The 17,003-nt window shown below is 40.9% G+C and overlaps 1 protein-coding gene across 4 annotated transcripts in view; it reads left to right on the top strand.

The window, feature by feature from the left end:
* The first annotated feature begins 2,263 nt into the window (after positions 1–2,263).
* SYT9 (synaptotagmin 9) overlaps positions 2,264–17,003 on the top strand; it is a 72,214-nt gene continuing 57,474 nt past the window's right edge. For all 4 annotated transcript variants that reach the window (XR_015258691.1, XM_086749027.1, XM_086749026.1 and 1 more), the window contains exon 1: positions 2,264–2,432. Coding sequence is in view for 3 of the 4 variants with exons in the window: in XM_086749027.1 (XP_086605153.1) it covers positions 2,285–2,432 (148 nt within the window). In the remaining variant the exon portion in view is untranslated. The remainder of the gene's footprint in view (positions 2,433–17,003) is intronic.

Below are 17,003 nucleotides of genomic sequence, written 5' to 3'. Positions count from 1 at the left end.
GCCCCACAGGATTAAAACCACATTCTAGTAAAAGCATTAATATCATTTTGCAGTTGATATATTTGACTATGCTAGACAGAGTACAAGCTATAGAACAGCACAGCCATCTAGGTCAGGGCCAACCTACCAAAATATAGCCAAATAATCTGTCTAAATTAGTCACAATGCACAAATTGTACAGTAACTCAAAATTTGATCCCACATGATCACTGGACTACTTGGAGTGTACTTCGCTGTCTCTGTCAGCGGTCTGTGACAGCCCCTCTGTCTTTCCTCCTCTTTATTACATATCGCCAGCATCGGCCAAGACTTGATTTTGTGTTATAGATGAAAAAGTTTCTACCCTTGGAGAGTTTATGTATGTATGAATAATTCACTAGCCCTCTTGAAGCTGTTTTTCCCAAAAGGGGCCTCTGGTATCTCTAGTTCTACCAAGTTCTTTCAATTTTACCTTTCTTCACTGAAGTACTGCTGAAGCCTGGTCCTTAGTTTCAGAGAAAGAGCTGTGATTGACAGTACCTCTTCAGAATTATCTCTCTTCCTTCCCGTCCTGCATGCTTGGAGAAACAAGCCAATCACACCGGTATTTCCAGCACCAAGATAAATATTTGTGCAGCATTTATTGAGACTAGTAGGAAGTTTTTCCATGCTTAGATGTGAAAACATATGCTTATGTCATAAAAATCTCTAGGCTTCAAAAACATGACCTCAATGACTGTAACAGCTACATCCCATTTTATTATCTATTATTAATTCCTAATCCTAAAGAACAAGCCAATGGGAAACAGTTGCCTGTTTACTGATGGAATTTTACCTGGTTTATACAATTAGGCTTTAAAGACATATTTTTTCCATTAAAAGTGAGGGGAAAATGTCATGCCTTTGAGATGTAAGCCACAGCACTAGATATCAAGTTCTACTAGTAAACAACTCTTGTTGTTAACATCCACTCCATTTCCAGAATACATTTGAACTTTTTTCTTCTATATCCTTTTTTTTTCCTTAAAAAAAAAAAGCTTCTACTAGAAGATGTTGCTGTCTACACTATTTCTAGAACCGTTATCACCAGTCTTTAAACAGTAGGCTGAACATCCACACCACTCTGAACTTTCCAAGCTCACCGTGGCCTCTGATATTTGCTCAAACTATTATAAAAGAGAGAGAGAGAGAAAAAAAATTAAGTTAAATGGAGCAGCCAGTTCTCAGCTTTTCCCCTCATGACACTCACCAGCCTCCCTGCCTACGAATCCAGAAAGCAAAGCAGCACCTTACAGATCTCCGAATTGTCAGGATAAACACGCTTAATAGCAGACGGCTCCCCAGCCCCCCTTCCTCCAGCACAGCCTCTCCTGCCTTCCCCTCAGCCAGGGCCGGTCTTCAGGTGCCGGAGGTTTCTCATTGTTGCTTTAACTCTTCCTGACCCATCACCCAGGCCACCCATCATCCAGGCCAAAATCGGAACCTGCTGCAGAATGCCGTTCTGTCCAGAATGAATGTCTAACGTCTTCGCTAGGTTCCCGACAGTGAGGGCACGCATTATATATAGACAGTTATTTCAAGACAATTAGCTGAGCGAACGGAATAATTTCTGCACAGGAGTAGGCAGTGAGACACAAAAGCATATGGCATTCAGCGAACTGTTTGCTAACATCAAACGCGGACCAGCCGAGCGGAGGTTTGGGCCTGGCCAGGGATGGAGAGGAGGAGGCCGGGGAGCTGCCCGTCAGGACCTGCGCTCCGCACCGTCCTTCACCGGACCCTGCGCCGCTTCTGAAGTTTTCCTCGGGGCGGCGGGGGGTGGGGGGGGTGGGGTGTCGCAACTGGAGCCGGCCGGGCAGGACGCGGGCCGGGGTGCGGGACCAGCCCTCAGCCCTGCCCTGGGGGGCGGAGGCGCCCAGCGCGCTCCGGTGGAGGCACGGCCGGGCCCCCCCGCTCCCGCCGCGGGGCAGAGCTGCGCCAGCGCTGCTGGGCGGTCGCGGCGCCGGCCCTCCCCGCCCTCGCATTCAACTGGTGGGACCCCCCCCGTCCCCCGCCCCCGATCCCCCCGCGCCGCCTCCGCCCCTGGCACCGGCGCGGCGCGCAGGAGGCGGCGGGACGAGGCCGGTAGCGCGGGGCGGCGGGCGGCCCGGCTCGGTTTGGCCCGGCCCGGCCCGGCGGGGCGGGCGCCGCTGGCGGAGGATGCGGGCGGCGGCCCGGCGGCGCGGGCGGCTGGAGGCGGGCGGCGGGCAGCGGCGCGGCGCCTGACGGCAGGGCTCCGCTCCGCTCCCGAGGATGCTGGGGGGCGATGCCCGGCGACAGGGAGGACGAGATTTGCCAGAAAGCGCTGCAGCTGCTGGCCGAGCTGTGCTCCGTCGGGGCGGTGGAGAACGAGAACTGCCGGGATTTCATCTACTACCTGCGGGACAGAGCCCGGCCCCGCCTCACCGACTCAGGTACGGCCGCCGCCCTTCGCGTTGCGGGCTGGGCGCGGGCACCGGCGGCCTCCCCCCGTCCCCTGGCTGCGGGAGGAGGGCGAACAGCCCCGCGCATCCCTCGGAGGCCGGGGACCGCGGGGCGAGGCCTGGCGGTACGGCGGGGGCTGCCCCGGGGGGGCAAGCGGCCGGGGAGGGAAGAAGCGGGGGAGGAGGTGGGGGGTCGGTCCCAGGAGCCGTAGATTTGTCCCGGTCTGGCAAAATCGGGGGAGGGGGTAGCTCACTGTAAAAGCAAGGTAATTTAACCAAACTTTCCCTTTCTGCATTTCACGAGCTGAAAAGGCATTTCTTGCACTTCTGTATCAGGTGTGGGGGTTGTGGATCTGACAAGATGTGCGCTGCGTGGTTTTGTGTGTCCGTGTCCGGATCATGTTTGCCTTTTCATATCTTGGCATAACGCTCTGACTTAAAAACTTTACCTTAAGGAAGCTTTTTAATAAGGAAGCTGAGCTCCGGCTGCTCAAAAATGTTAGAAGACTGATGATGCTCTGTACATCTCTGGCCAAAAGGGATAGGGAAATTGCAATTTTAAGTAGGAGTTTATTATATTTATTTTTATACCATCAAGTTGAGTTTGCCCAGTATGAGGAGAAATTTAGAGAGTTAAAAGAGAACTTGATAAATGTTTGCGGTACTGGAAAGCCTTGCTGTTAGATCAGCTGATCGTCACAGCACAGTATTAATTTATTTAATATTCTCTGAAATAAATCAGTTCATTTAGCATAGGGCAGTCTAATGACACTCTATTCTTAAATATTTTTCTGTAATTTGGTGAGTCTGAAGTAGCACTCAGTGCAATTTACTGACAAATGCTTGGATATGCTCAAAGGCCTGGACAAAAAAAAGTAAAAAGAAAAAAAAATGGGGAAAAAAAAAAATCTGCTATCACAATAAATGAATAAGGAATTTTCCAACACTGAGTTTGCTTGTATCCAAAGCCATTTGCAGCCGTTCTAGCTTCTTGCTCACTTAAAAATATTCAAATTAAAGTGATTCATGAAATGTTTGATAAGGATTCTTTAAAATCAGGCAAATTTAATTGTTTGGTTCATAGGCAGATTTAATTGCGTTGTTCATATAAGCAGTAATTTTTGTGACCGATACCTGTGATTTTCTGTAATTTTCATTTACTAAGGGATCAATCACGTATTTCTATATCAGGTGATGATTCCAAAAATGTCTGCTTAAATCAGTGCTCACTCTGAATACTAAATTACTTGAAATGCGTATAGAGACTTTAACCTCAGCTACTTGGATAGCAGCTTTTCAGGTTTCTTTCAGAAGCTACCTGCTTTTTTTTTCATCAGCCTCAGGCAAAACAAGTACCTGGCATCTGTTTGGGAGCATTCTTAAAATATGGCATGCTCAGTAAAAATTTATCACCTCTACCTAATGCTAAAAACAAGTCTGTATTCATTTCTACCTGTTTTGCTTAAACCATTATTATACAACAGCCTTCCGGTGTTGTTGCAAACCTGCTCAATTACACAGAGCAGCGGTCCCTAACCTCCACCAGCCAATGTACAGCAACAGTGAGCAATTATGTTGCAGGCAGCATCTTCCTATTGGCCTCAATTTTAACATTTTTATTTTTTTTGCAGCTGCAGCCAGTCTCAGAGGGTCTAGCAGGCAACACGTTATCCATAAGCCCTGACTCGGAAACCACTTCTGTAGCGTAGCAATGTCAGAGATTTATTAATTTACCTTGTCTTATATTTCTTTGATTAAAATGCATATATTGTCCCAGTAACGTGACTGCCCATGAGGTTTGTTTAGCTGGGCTTTGAATGTGATGGTATGGGCTGTGAGAAGACAGCGTACATAGAATCATAGAATCATAGAATGGTTAGGGTTGGAAGGGACCTTCAACGGTCATCTAGTCCAACCCCCCTGCAAGAAGCAGGGACATCCCTGACTAGATCAGGTTGCTCAGAGCCCCATCCAGCCTGGCCTTGAACGATTCCAGGGATGGGGCATCCACCACCTCTCTGGGCAACCTGTTCCAGTGCTCTACAACTCTCATTGTAAAAAATTTTTTTCTCATATCTAATCTAAACCTACCTCCTTCTAATTTAAACCCATTACCCCTTGTTCTATCACAACAGGCCCTACTGAACAGCTTCTCCCCATCTTTCCTGTAGGCCCCCTTGAGGTATTGGAAGACCACTATCAGGTCTCCCCGGAGCCTCCTCTTCTCCAGGCTGAACAGCCCCAACTCTCTCAGCCTGTCCTCATAGGAGAGGTGCTCCAGCCCTCTGATCATCTTTGTGGCCCTCCTCTGGACCCTTTCCAACTGGTCCATGTCTTTCTTGTGTTGGGGACTCCAGAACTGGACGCAGTACTCCAGGTGGGGTCTCACCAGGGCAGAGTAGAGGGGCAGAATCACCTCCCTCGACCTGCTGGCCACGTGACTTCAAAAAAGAAGTAATACAATTCACAATCACAGGGTAGTGCGTTGACCAAATCCAGCTTCGTGTATGTAGTGAGTTTCATTGACCTAACAATGGAAGAACGGCATTAAAAAGCCCTGACAGCTGATCCATTCGCTTTCCAGCCACTAGCAGTCTAAACATAGGGCTGTGAAGAAAACCTGTGCTGAAAGCATCTTCTTGGAAAAAATAGGCAAAAGATGAACCTATACTTGTTATAACCTTTTTTTTTTTCCCCCTCCTATGTGAAGGTGATGTGCGTTAGCTGGCCTGAACATCTTCCTCTGAGGCCAGACAAAAGAGCTATCTCAAGATGTGTGCCACTTTGTTAAGCTGAGAAAAGTGCAGCTGGAAAACGCACATAGTTAGCTTTTGTACAAGAATTAAAGCATTTCCCCATCTTATAGAATTTTTCCTGCCATGAAGTGGCTAGCTGCCTAAACCCAACTACACCTTGGATACAGATGATTGTACAGCACATTTGGTTTAAGCCATTCATGGATGTTGGCTCTGTTAGGTGAGTGGTAGGGGAGCGGTACGGGTGCAGTAGTTATTGGAAAAATCAAACCCTAATTGAGGGAGGGAGTGAGCGAGCTGAGGCGTTGCTGAGCCTGATATCAAGGTTCGTCTACAAGCTCAACCTCCTGGTGCCCCTCATTCCCAGCGCGGAGCAGCCAGATCCCCGGAGATCCGCTCCTTTCTTCCCTGACATACCATGCAGTTGGCTATGTGGCTCCCCACAGTGTGAGTATTTTGTGTGTGACTCAGACCAGGGGGACAGGAGGGGACTGGATGCTTGTGGTATGCACAGCATCTTTATTTTTCATGTAATTTGCCCTGTTATTTGGATTACTGCACTGTGCGTAGAGCGTAAGTTTAAAGGCTAATGAGTTCCAGGTTTAATGCGCTAGTCCACTAGATTTCAAGGGTGACATGGGCAAGTCAGATTGTAAAGTTTTTCAGAAAACTAAAAATGCAAATTAGGCATTTAGTGAAAAATCTTCAATTAGTTCAGTAAGTTATATGTCACAGCGCCCTTGAAAATCCCAATAGGCATCCTTAAGCATTTAGATACCTTAATAAGCTGGATTTTTTTTCTGTTCCATTCCTCCATTCCTTATTTGTAAAATGTTGGTAATATTTCTGTATCATAGAAGGGTTTTGTGAAGGTGAGCTGCCAAGACTGAGCACACCAAGTATGTAATACATGCATAAAGGAGAGCATAGAACCATAGAATAGTTTGGGTTGGAAGGGACCTTCAAAGGTCATCTAGTCCAACCCCCCTGCAAGGAGCAGGGACATCTCCAACCAGATCAAAGACCCATCCAGCCTGGCCTTGAATGTTTCCAGGGATGGGGCATCTACCACCTCTCTGGGCAACCTGTTCCAGTGTTCCACCACCCTCACTGTAAAAAATTTCTTCCTTGTATCAAGTCTGAATCTACCTCCTTCTATTTTAAAACCATTACCCCTTGTCTTATCACAACAGGCCCTGTTACACAGTTTCTCCCCATCTTTCCTGTCGTCCCCCTTTAGGTGCTGGAAGGCTGCTATAAGGTCTACCCGGAGCCTCCTCTGCTCCAGGCTGAACAGCCCCAACTTTCTCAGCCTGTCCTCGTAGGAGGGGTGCTCTAGCCCTCCGATCATCCCTTGTGGCCTCCTCTAGACTCATATGGGCCTCTTAGAGATATGCAAGTGAAAACCATGTTAGTCATGTTGACATTTGAAAACAGTCACTCAAGATCATGTAATATCACCCCATGACAGCAGATAAAGCAGATATTGCAGACAAGGAATGGAAGTTGATTGACTGGAAGAATTATACAAATGTTTTTTAAAAAAACCCCAAACAAACACAGAAAAACTACCAAAAAACCTCAAAACAAAACAAAACCCCACAAATAAAAAAAAAAAATGGAGAGACTGACCATTAAAAGAGGAATTAAGACCAAAAGAAGTGCATTTCCTTGTGGACCATTTCTCTAATCGATTTACCTTGCAACTTCTTAACTGAAAAACTTAGTGTGGCACGAATCAAGCCTGCCAGAAAGGGTGTGTATGTTGGAGACTTTGGAGTTTTTAAAAGATGGACGCTTTAGGGGGAAAAAAAAAAGTCAAGAGGAAGAGTTACATGGTTTTGATTTAGGATAGTTTAGAGTTTGGCATGGAAGAGAGGAAGAAAGTCTTTTGGTGGCTGGAGCTGCTTGGTGCATCACTGTGACTCGTGCTTCCATTGTAGCTGATTTGGCTGCTTTAGAGTTACATTTCAGACATTTCAAAATCAACCTTAAAGCTTTTGCTGCTAGTTGTTGTTGTAGTTCTTGGGTGTAGGTGATTCTGGGTTTTTTGGGGAGATTTTTTTTGTTGTTCTGTAGTGAATCTTTGTTTTCAAAAAACCAGCTTGCCAGAGATGTCAGTAGTAGACTGCCATTGCTCTTGCTAGACCTGATGAATTTCTGCATTGCCTTTTGTTGTTGTGTTTTGGTGAATTTGCAGAAAGTTGTGCTGCCTGCATACCTTCCAGTGACTGCTAGATATAGCAACAAAGTGCTTAATGCATAGTTATATGTTCGCTGGCATTTGCTGAATAGTAGTAAAATTAGGTTATACAAAGGAAAAGTATAAAAGAGTTGCACACCAAGACTGCCTTACACAAAACTTCATCTCCTTAGCACCTTCTACAGATTGCATTTTTCTTCCTTTAGTTAAAAAGTGTGCAGCCCTTGAAAACTTGGAATAAAAAATTTAAAAAGGTCAGAGGAAGCTATTATGAACCCAAGGACTGGATAAAAAAGATGCTTATGAAGATAAGGGATATTTAAAACATCTTGGCCATTAATCTTAATGAATTTTCATTAATTTCATAGCAGAAAAATGAATAGAAAGAAAAAGTAAAGTGTGTTCTCCTTTTCTGTTGTGTTGGCTTGCATATCTTGAGGATAAGCCAGTACGGTCTTAAAATATTCTTAATTATGTGCTTTAAAATTGACTAATAGATGCTAAAACAGAATGCATGGTGAATATTGTGTATATGTATAAAGTATGCTACAGGTCGTAAGTACGAGATCAATACTGTACAGTGACAGAAAGTTAGATTTTAGTACTTGATGAAGGTAAAGATAGTTGAAAAGCAAGAGACTAAAAATGTGGGTATGGAAATGTGATGGATATTGAAGACAATGTATGAGAAGGTGCAGTTACAGTCTTGCAATAGAATTTAAGAATCTTATTAATCAGTACTTTTAAAAAGGTTTACTTTCAACTTCAGGAAAGAGAAAATCATGAAGAAACAAAAGGGCCTAACTGGCATAAATGTGGCCTCCCCACACACCGGTGGAATGTGAGAACCACAAGGTTTTCTGTGGAGAGTTTAATTTTGTTAAACTGGTCATTCCCTAGGAAGCCAATACTTGTAATTAAATAGTATCCCAGCAAGATTCCCTTTAATTTAGAACTGAGTTTAACAACAAAACCTGTCTTCAGAAAGTAGTTTAATTTCTTTACAGGGTATTTTAAAAGTTTTGTAACTCAAATGACTTCATGATTTATCCCCCTGCTTTCCAAACTTCTGGGAACATATCAAGCTGCAGAGTTTCATCAAGATGCTAAGTGCATCTAGATTTATCTAGATAAATGCAAAAAAGCATTTAGGACTTGTAAAGACAGGAAAAAGATTGGAGTGGTGAAATAACTTCAGTATGTTTTTTATTTTTATTTTACTCATTTTAAGCCATTGCTTTCCATATTTTTAATTTTATTTTCCTGCTGCAAAATGAATGTAAAATGCTGCCATTCCAATTGACAGTATTCTGTATGTCATGCTAGTGCAAAACTCCTTGCAAGATAGAGGACAAGTATGAATTGTATCCACTGACATGATGTCAAATGAATGAAAAAGTCTGAGGCCCAAGGTCCTTTGGGTTTCAAGAACCAAAGTGCTGTTTCAAGAGTTTAAAAAAGTACAGTGATGATATGTATTTTACACTAAAAATATGTATTCTTTTTTCTCTTTTGAAAAGTCAGGAACAAGTTTGCAGAAGGTAAAAATAATTATTTCCTGTTGCTTTTATTCTAAGATGCACTGCTAATTTAATTCCCTTTAACAAATAGGTTTTCAAAGATTTTCCTGTAATACTGAAAGAGTTTAGTATTGCTTTTTCCTGAGGAATCCGTTCTAAACGAATAACTAAACTTTGAAACAAAGTGTAGAAAAGAACAATTAGGTTCAAAGAAAAGGGACTACCTGTGTGCTTAATAATGGGTTGAAGCTGTAATTAAATTAAATTAATTTAAATAAAAGTAAAGTAAATTAAAGTAAAGATTTTACTTTACTATAACTGCATATAGCTTTTTCATAGAATAGATTTTTGGTTTTTTACAGGTAACCTAAAGATGTATAGATGTTGAAGTTATAATTTACACTTCAGAACCAGAGAAAAGGAAGACTGCAAAGATCATTATTTGGATAAAACTGATCTTGAGCTTTGGTCAGATTGGAGCACAGTCGTATTAAATGCTGTTCAAACATGAAGGGACAGATCCTTGCACTGCTGAAATCACTTGACATTTTTCAGTGGTGCAAAGCAGCTTCAGTGTAGTAGTACTTTCCTCTAACTTGAGAAGACAAACATGAGTGGGTTTGCCATGGTCCCTCGGACCAAAACTCGTGCTACTGCTGTCCTGTGGCTGCTCTTGGGCATTGTGAGGAGGAGAGCAAGTTTAACTGCATGAGAAAAAGATAAAAGGAAGGCGGCTTCTAGCCCTTCTTGGCCTCTGCATCCATGTTCAGTACAGATGTGGAAAGCAACAGCTTTCTGGGGCTTCCATTTCCATTTTGGTTTTACTTCTCACTTATATGGGAATTGTACCAAATGTCTGTTGTTTACAGTGTGTACTTAAGCACTGAAACTATAGTGTAACATTGTGTTATGCTTGCATTAGATGGATGCCAACTACACCCCTTTGTATTTAATGAAAAAAAAAAGTATGTTTACTCATATACTATATGCATTGTATATATAAAAATAATATTTATTTACTGAAGTCATTGCAGGCCGATTTGTGAAGTAATCCTAAAAGTTAGAATAACATACCAGTTGAATCAGAAGTCAGTTACAGTCATCCCACAGTTTATACAAGTCTCTTCCAAATGTGCAGTGAACATTAAAGAAAGTGGTTATTTGGAACTGTGAGTAACCAAAATATGTATTATTGAAAAAAAACTGAAGAGTAATGACAAAAACATCAACCTTTAAAAAATAAGGATGGCTAAATAGCATATGGTCTGTCTTACACCTGAATTCTCATCTTGAATGCCAGTTTTTGCTGATGAAAAACAGTAGGCTAAATTTAGCCCTTGTATGTATAACTGTACTTGCCACTAAAATTTTATCACTGCATTTGTCACAACTCTTATTTCAATGGGATTTGCACATTCCTCCTAGATAGACAGAAGAAAAAATTTGCTAATTATAGTTTCCTAAGAAATATCCATAAGCTTTCTGCAGGCAACGGTTTACATTTGGAGACACAGAGCTCTGATCACTTAAGTCGAGGTGTTACTGTAATGGATTTATGGGTCATTAATTCATCATTCATGAACTTGTATTACAATAACACCATTTTTCAGTACTTGTAGAATTCTGTATTATTTTGTTTTAGTGTGATCCATACATTTAGTGACCCAAGTACAAATGATTGGCCACATGTCCACCCAGATAGCTTTCTGGAAATTTCCTTTCCAAGCTAATTTGTGAGAGTTTAATTGCACTGACAATTCAGAGACCTAAAAATGTAAGTCCAAAAGTATTGCTGTCATAACAGCAGATCCAGTTAAATTCATTCTTGAGGCTGTGCAGCATTATAGCATCTTTGGTGTGTAGTAAGTAGAGGTTGAACATAAACTGTAATTTATGTATTTATGTTTAAAACCACATTTCTAGGTTTTATTTCTTCCCCCACTGAAAATAATGATCATTGTTGATTTAGGGCAAAGCTGTACTTAAGAACATTGTATTGTGCATCTTTTGCTGTATTTTGTCATTAATTTAAGCTCTTTTGTGGCTTTATTTAGACCAAAAAGATAAACAGAGATTATTTTGGTCTGAAGCTTTATGCCCCTTTCATATTGCTAACAAAATTTTAGTCCAAGGGATAAGAATTTAGAATAATTAATTACAGATGGAAGGATTTTTCCTAAAAATGCTATCAGTTGCAACTTATAAAATCTGTAATTCCTGAAGTTCATCATCTTACAAGATAAATCTTTTTTGCATGTTCTGTAGTACTGTTAAGTAGTGAGTACTTGTTCCATTTATTTGGAGAGTAGAGAAGACATTCTGTTACATAAAGAAAATGTTTTGTGTAACAGCTGGCAGTTTGCACATTTGTTATATTAGCTATTGTAATCACACTGAATCTTGTGTGTTTTAAGTTGCTCAATATGTTCAGCTGCATTTTATTTTTTTTAATTTTTTTTTAGACATCCACTAGCCAAATAAAATCAGTTTGGCTTCCTTGGCTACAGGATTTCATCTTTTATACCTTCTATGGTTAGCTGGAATTCAGAAATACAGTGGATACAGTCAAAACTGGCATATGCGTCTGTATGTCTTGAGCCAATTTACAGTTGATGTGTGTCTACCAAAGCTAAATGTTGGAAGAGTCCAAGAATACATCATCTGTCAGAAAAAGCTTTTAGATTACTGATTTAAATTCGCCATACTAACAAAAAAAAAAAAAAAATCAGGCACTAGTGATTTAGAAGTTAAAACTTTCAAAGGGCATGTAAAATAATAAGAATTAGGATTTGAAATATGATCATTCCTTCCAGTATACTTTCTCACATTTTTTTTCCAGTTTAGTTTTACACGCACACAAAAAGAAAGCCTTACTGACTTCCTTTGGAAATACATTTCCTCAGTTTGCTACATTTCCATCAGGAAGTTTTGTCAAAATGCCTTACATCTGCCTTACTGTCTGTGAAAATCCCCAAGTATTGCCTTTCCCCATGTGATGAACCTTTTGTGTGTGTGTGTGTATACAAAAAACCTAAATATTTATCTTTTAAAGTTTCTTCTTGTAAGCTGGTCTTCATCATTCCCACCTAGGTTACTTTGTGTGTGGTTTCTCTATTCGTTTTCTAGATTATGTGTGTCTATACCTGTGTTTCCGATGGTTTTTTCATCTAGATGTTCCCACTCCATTTCTCAAGCAGCATCTCATTTTATTTACTGCCTATATTTCTAACATTTTAAATTCATCTGTGCTTTAATTCTCTGACCTCAACAATATGGCTTGTTTTCTCCTCACATTTAGTGTAATTTCAGAATGTAATTGTATTGCTCCTTAATCAATCAATACATAATGTTTGACCCATCTTTCACACAGATTCTGTCACTGGGCATCTGGCCACAGCTACATAAAGTTCTCTTTAGAGTTCCCTTTTACAATTTTCTCCTTATTTTGTAATTTTCAAGAGGTTCATGCCTATGGAGTTAATGGTTTCACTAATACATATTAAGTTATTACAAAAGGTATTTTCACATCTATCAGATTATATAAAAAAATACAAATTGCAATTCAGTAAGAATTATGCTACTATAATATATAGAAGGGAATGCACAATGCTAATTAGAAAATGATCAATGGGACCAACACTCTTATGATCTTCTGGTTGCATTTGTAGCAGGTATTTTACCCATTTAAAAGAGAAGTTTCTGTATTTTTTTTTCCCTAGAGAAATTTAATGGATAAAATTAATGCCTAGTTATTCTATCCCTTTTTTTGGGAAGCCTACCATAAATAGGGTGATCCCAAGTATTCATTATGCTCTGCACAGCATAAAGGAGGAGAGTGTTTCCTGAGTCTGGCTACAGGGAAATAAAGCCAGTATTGAGCTGGTTCTTGCTGAGTGCTATTCTATTCCCTGTAGTAGGGCTGATATAGGAGATGTATCAGTGGCATTATGGCAATTCTTACCTGCTGGAAAGAGCTTTTTAAGTCCATTAGCAACCAAATACAAGAGAAAACAGATCTGGTATTGCTAAAAAAATACAGAAAGCTCTGAACAGAAAATTCTCTTATCAGTACTAATTTTTTAAAGCCTTACCTCTTTGCTTGGGGTAATATAAGAAACAAAACTAAACTAATAGCTCCAATATTGTTTAATTCTATGATCGTCCTCTCTTCTGCAGTAGATCATGCCATCAGGAAAGGCTCCTGTTTCTGCAGATGCCACTAAGGCATCCATGGTAACAAAAGTCAAACTTAAACTTTTCCTCTTTTTTTTTTTTATTTGACAAATATTAATGATGAAATTAGAATTAACTGGCAAACAGAAAGCTGAGCAGTTGACCTGTTCACCTTTTTCATCTGATTTTTTTGTTTTTCATCTGTTTGTTTTTTTTTTTTCATCTGATTTGTTTGTTCTAAACTTACAGCTGTTCCACAAAGAAAGAGAGGTGAAACCTCATGGTGCAGCAGGCACGAGCATGAAGCCTATTGCTTGTGCTGCTCTGGAGCTGGACATGAGGAGCAGAACAGGTGGCCAAGCCTCTAGAGAGGGAGACATCACTCGTTTTCCTAAGGGACCAAAGAGCACCAAGCAGATTTGCTGTCAACTTGGCAATTAATGTTAACTGAGTTGAAGCCTGGGATTTTGAGGACCTGCCTATAGGGCCATAGTATACAGGAAAAGTTGTGGATGTTTCTTGTTACACCTCTGTTGTAAGAAGTTATATTTCTATTTCATATTACACTACAATTTGCCTTTTTTTTTTCCTAAATTTAAAAGCCTTTTGAGCTTCTTTGGGGAGTTCACTGTATAAAAAGATAAAAGCAGATCTGTGAAATGCTTTGGTTGTCTTGGGGTCCCATCAGATGGTCATTGCTTTTTGTGGTTGTTGTTGTTTTTCTTTTTGTGGAGGGTTCATAGTTTGGTAAGCCTGCCTGAGAAAGCATGATGTGGCACTGACAGTAGGGCTGTGGCTAAGCAGCAAAGAGAAAGCTTGGCCATCGTGGCTTCACCCAATAAGGAAAACCTGTCACCTTGGCTCTTTCCTATGCAGCAGCATCCCTGTTCCTGCCAGCTTCTGTTAACTGCAGAAAGTGTAATATTTTTATATCTACTCGCATTCTCAAGTTAATGTCTTGTTCCTGCCTACCTTATTCATTCTTTACCTGTCTCTTGTTCTGTTGTCATTAGGTTATAAAGAATGATTTGACCACTCAAGATGATTTATTTCATACTGCTGCTGTGAGCCAGTGATGATAAAATAGCTAAAAGCAGCGCCCAAAATAGCAGTGAACAGGTATAGGTTTGCCAGAGCAATTTGATAGTAATTACTGTATCTGTCCTTCTGTGGTGTAGCCTACAAGCGAGACCCAGCACTGTGAACAGAAACTGCTCTTTCTTCCTTTGATGTATTTTTCTTCCTTCTTTTCTGTTTTTCTTGGGAGCTGGAAACCAGAACAGACCTTAATAGCAATAGAACTAGCAACACCTTCAGCCACCTCAACTTTTTTTTTCCTTCCCAAATTAAAGGGAAGCAATTTTTCACCTTCAGGAATGTCTAAAATTCAATCTCAGGATTCATGTCTAATCTTAAAGGCTCTGTGCACCAAGTGAAGAAGGAACAGAAATGTTAAAATGGAAGTCTTGGGATTTGACGTTTTCAGTGGTTTGGCTGTTTTACCTCCTTTTTTCTGTACCCCTCTTTATGAGGAAGATTTCCAGTGGTAGTTGTTGCCATGGTACTAAGCAGGACGAGGTGTCTGTTCCAATCTTAAAACTATGTTTATGATCGTATTGTGAAAAATTATCTCTTCTGACAAGTCAGGCTTGTTTACCCAGAATTAATACAGCACCACTTCTCTTACTCCGAAGTGGAGAGAGGCTCTTCAGGTCATTCCCTGTGTGTCAAGGCAAATGTGAGCTTCAGCAATGCTGGAAAAGCCTTAGAATTAGCTCCGTCCTTCCACTCCCTCGTTAGCTGTTCAAATGAAAAACCGCTTCACGCCCTGCCGAGCAGCTGATTGGCCTTGGAGGGAAGAAGCATCTGAAGCAGTATTAATGTTTCATTCAAAATCATGAGAGCCAGGGAGGAGGGAAGGGAAATGAGGGAATTCAAAATCCCAAATCAGTACTGCCTTTTATTTCACCAGGCCCTTTTCTCTTGAGCAGCATCCCTAATTGTCTCCCACACTGGATTTCCTCTCAGGACGGTCTTGCTGACTTTGTGAGATGCGTTTGCCAAGGGTAAATTTAACAGTGTGCAGAGAGGAGTTCAGCCATCTCTCTTCCCTTTGCTTCCCTCTCTCCATTCTCCCCAGCCCTCTTAACAGTATCTGGTGTGACGTGTGCTGTGCAGGAGATGGAGGAGCAAAGAAGCTGTGCAGTCCCCTCATACTTTGCTATTTTCTGTTCTCAAACCATCACTGCTGCATCAAGACCTAGCATGTTTACCTTGTAAAAAAAAAAAAACCCTTTTTATTTTCTTAGTAAGCAAAACATCAGAAAGCTGTACAATTAGTGCCTTAAAATGCTATCTCAAAGACATATGAGCAAACTGGATGTGATAAAACAATCAGTAAACAAGTGTAGTGGAATGGATGACAGCAAGAACAGCCAGCTGCATCTGGGAAATACACAGATCTTTGGAATCCAACAGAATAAAATGTCTGAAACTGTAAAAAAGGAGCAATTCTTACTTTTCTGCAGCAGTCCCAGCAGTTTAAAACATGGTTGGCAGCCACTCCAGTGTATTTATTGCAATAATAACATCACTGATGTTAAAAGAAACATAATCTCAAAGTGAGTATTCACATAAGATCTTGGATTCATTGTAAATAGTATAGCACGTGCCAGGGTTATTAAATCTGGAAATGTTGCTCATAAATAAAAATAGTTTTCTTAGGATAGAGTAGAAAAAACGTTACATACAGAGGTGTTGCACAACTAGCCCTTGATTAACAAGGAAGGGTTCCTTTTACAATGTTTCAAGCAGTACTGTTCCGAGTAAATGGCAACAGATAGATGCTAAGTTCTTAAGTACTTCTCATATAAACTTTAATATTCTTGAGTTTAAAAACCCAAATGTTGGTTTTTCTTTTACCCATTAGTCTTTGGAAAAAAAGAAGGAAAAAAAGCTCAAGCTTTTACAGAGTATTTCCTGATTCAGCAATTGAATGAAAGGAATGATGCTGACATGCTTGGTTCAAGGTAATGCAAGGACTTGGCCCCAGCTAAGGAGGGCTATGAACATACAAAACAGAATAGGAGATGTCTGGCTGTAAATCCTGTGAATGAAATATTACTCTACAATATGTTAATACAAACTTCTTTGATTCAGGGATGTTGTTTAGAGACAATAGTATGGTTTATTTCATTGGAACAGATTACTGGTTGGGGACTGTGACAACTAAGGCCTCTTTTCTTCACTGTGCCAGTCGCTTGGGGTCTGATCTTGGAGAAATCTCTCAGTGCTGCTTTTCCCCTGCCCTTTCAGTTGCCTTTTCAGTACTGATACGCAGTTAAAATTCCAGCTAATCCCCCGTCTGTAATCAGCAGAGAAAGCAGGGCATGTCTCAAGTGTGATGGCAGTAAAGCACTGAGCAGAAAACTGCCAAGAGAAAACAGCGGGCCCAAGGACTTAGGTGGAAAGTAGACTTCCTGAATATGGCTCTGTTTTCATAGTGAACAGGCAACAAGAGCCTGTGCTTTGTTGGAGCCTCTCGGCACTTTACTCTTATAAATAATAAACAGAATATATTTTCCTCCTGTGTAGGTTAGGAAATAGAAATGCGCCTCTGTTATCAGCAAGGAAGCCATAATTGAGAGGCAGAGATTTGATGGAATACACATTCAAATGGAAATAAATAAAAGCATAAGGAGGATTTCAAAACCTCTATTTCTGTGCTGGGCTTAATCTGAATGTTTAGCTATGGAATTTATTTATGATATCTGTTTGCAAGCTTGGATTTATGTTTTCAGACCTAAATCCCACCCCACACTCTAGCCTGCATCTGACTGTGCAACAGTACTAACAGGGTAACTTTTAGTTATCTTTTGCATATCCCAGCATTTTGCCATTTACTGCGCTT

This window comes from Chlamydotis macqueenii, chromosome 5, assembly GCF_036417535.1.
Source record: "Chlamydotis macqueenii isolate bChlMac1 chromosome 5, bChlMac1.mat, whole genome shotgun sequence".
Taxonomy (NCBI): Eukaryota; Metazoa; Chordata; class Aves; order Otidiformes; family Otididae; genus Chlamydotis; species Chlamydotis macqueenii.
Note: the sequence above shows the minus strand (reverse complement) of the source record. Positions and strands in the feature narration are given on the sequence as shown.